The 2,180-nt window shown below is 37.5% G+C and overlaps 2 protein-coding genes across 3 annotated transcripts in view; one reads left to right on the top strand and one right to left on the bottom strand.

Annotated features, from left to right (window-relative positions):
- Positions 1 to 1,454, bottom strand: part of LOC112148388 (rasGAP-activating-like protein 1) — a 24,579-nt gene extending 23,125 nt beyond the window's left edge. The window contains exon 1 of one of the 2 annotated variants that reach the window (XM_036213631.1): positions 1,384 to 1,454. In XM_036213631.1, coding sequence (XP_036069524.1) covers positions 1,384 to 1,430 — 47 coding nt within the window. In that variant the 5' untranslated portion in view covers positions 1,431 to 1,454. Of the gene's footprint in view, positions 1 to 175; positions 519 to 1,383 lie in introns of those variants that run through there. The other variant, XM_024275486.2, reaches the window with a different exon arrangement.
- The window catches only part of dgcr6 (DiGeorge syndrome critical region gene 6), a gene marked incomplete in the record, with an annotated part of 1,797 nt that continues 345 nt past the window's right edge, over positions 729 to 2,180 (top strand). The window contains 6 exon segments of the mRNA XM_024275488.2: positions 729 to 864; positions 1,013 to 1,118; positions 1,206 to 1,366; positions 1,493 to 1,593; positions 1,681 to 1,821; positions 1,927 to 2,180. Of these exon segments, the coding sequence (XP_024131256.1) occupies positions 858 to 864; positions 1,013 to 1,118; positions 1,206 to 1,366; positions 1,493 to 1,593; positions 1,681 to 1,821; positions 1,927 to 2,004 (594 nt within the window).

Here is a 2,180-nt window from a genome sequence, read left to right as displayed (position 1 = left end):
ACACAACAAATTAATATACACATTTCTCTCAATATTTTTGATGATTCAATAAAAAACTGACTATATTCTTCTTAATTATATTTTTTGCTTATTTAAGACAAAATCAACCCATTTAGAATATCCCAACATGCAAGACTTCAAGCACAGGAGCTGATGGATTTGTGAATTTACTTACACATCTTTGGCCGGGAGATTCCTGCCCTCGACTATTCGAAAATAGAGCGATGTGTTCTTTGCCATGTTTGCAAGAAAAGGCTTTTAATCCAATTTCTCCTTTGTTGCCATACGGGCTGTTATTAATAGCGCTCTTCCCCACTACTAGTGAGTTTTCTTCGTTTCATGACACCTTCAGCTCGTGACGGCGCACAGCCCAACAGGAGCGCGCGACATGTGCGCGCGCGACCAAACCAACCTGTTCAGGGGGCTGCATTTGAAACATCGATACCGTGCATAATGTGGCGTTTAAAACCACTACTTCAACAAATATTTGGTCTCAAATAAAAAAAAAAAATAATGATAAGAAATGAAAACAGACATATCATTATTTTTTTTAATTATTTTTTTTTTTTTTACATTTATAAAGGATGTAATGGTTAATTGCAATTTTTTAAGAACAATTGTCGTTTTTTTCTGTAACGGGTACAATTTATGAGCTCAATCTCATTCTTATTCAATATCTTTTTTTGACAAATTGCGCCATCTTTCGTGCATATAGAGACACTGCATTTAACATTTCAGACAGGCAGTTTTACAGCCAGCACTTTGGGGTCCTCTTTAGCTCGAATGGAGATGCAAACCAAACAAACACAACTCAGTTGCTTAAACAACTGTATTTGCGACAACTAACCGGCTTTGTAATGTACGGTATGTTTTACTATATCACCAACCTCAAGAAGTAACTAATAATATTTATATTTATTTTTATATAGTGCGTAGAGAAGTAACTGAAGACTTAAATGCTAGCGATAGCTAGCTCACTTGATGGGCTGACAGACACATTTTTCATTTGAAGGAATGGATGGTTATCCCGCTGTAATTGACAGTGACTCTACGAAGCAGCAAGAAAGACATTATTACCTCTTATCTGAGCTCCAAACGTTGGTGAAAGACTTACCAAGGTAAAATAGTTTTTATCTTCACGCTGATTAAAATATGTTTGGATTTGCATGTCTGAAATGTACTCTTTGTTTTTGTTCTGTGCTCAGCTCCTTCCAGCAACGTTTGTCCTACAATACACTGAGTGACCTGGCCCTGGCACTCATAGATGGGACCGTATATGAGATTGTTCAGGGACTTTTGGACATTCAGCATCTGACAGAGAAAAATCTGTACAATCAGAGGCAGAAGCTACACTGTGAACATCAAGGTATGTGGTTTGCTTACCGAGCAACAGATGGGTCTGTGCTAAGTGTCCTCATGCAAATTGTCATTAAGAACAGCTTTACAGTTTGAGCTTGAAACTCGTGTAACACATTTCCTGATTGGTTTGTAGCTCTCAAACAAGACTTGTTGCGGAAACACAAAGATGCCCTCCTGACATGTAAACCTCACAACCTTGCACTTCTCAAGTCAAACCAGCAGGCCGAACTTGAGGTAAGAATCACAGGTTTCATCTTTCCAAAAGATTTTACACTCCTGTGTGATTTTTGTTTTACTAACAGCACAATGCTGGATTTTCAGATGTTAGAAATGCGAGTTCGAGAGGAGCAGCAGATGATGGACAAGAAAATAGTGGCAGAAATTGACCAAAAAGTTCTCGACCAGCAAAACACTTTGGAGAAGGCTGGAGTTCCTGGTTTTTATGTCACCACCAATCCTCAGGTTCATGTTTTCCTGTTACAGTGTTTTAGAAATTTTATTTTTAGAAAAAAATGTCATGAATATTTACTGTATCTCCTCACTCTCTGCTCTTATTTTCTGTTTCAGGAGTTAATAATGCAGATCAACCTCCTTGAGTTAATGCTAAAGCTTCAACAGAAAGAGTCTCAACCTGGACTGCAATGATTGCAGACTTTTGTGCAGTTTAATCATCAACTATACATATATCATTGGTGTTTGTAGGAAATATTAAGTCCAGAAAAACCAGAGCTGCCTGTCTACAAGAATATATAATGAAAATCCCTGCACCAAAAGGCCATGTTGTACATTAAAAAAATGTAATGTTCAATGAAGGGAGTGAT

Source organism: Oryzias melastigma, linkage group LG9 (assembly GCF_002922805.2).
Source record: "Oryzias melastigma strain HK-1 linkage group LG9, ASM292280v2, whole genome shotgun sequence".
NCBI lineage: Eukaryota > Metazoa > Chordata > Actinopteri > Beloniformes > Adrianichthyidae > Oryzias > Oryzias melastigma.
The sequence above is the reverse complement of the archived record's forward strand: the minus strand, read 5'-3'. Positions and strand labels throughout refer to the sequence as shown.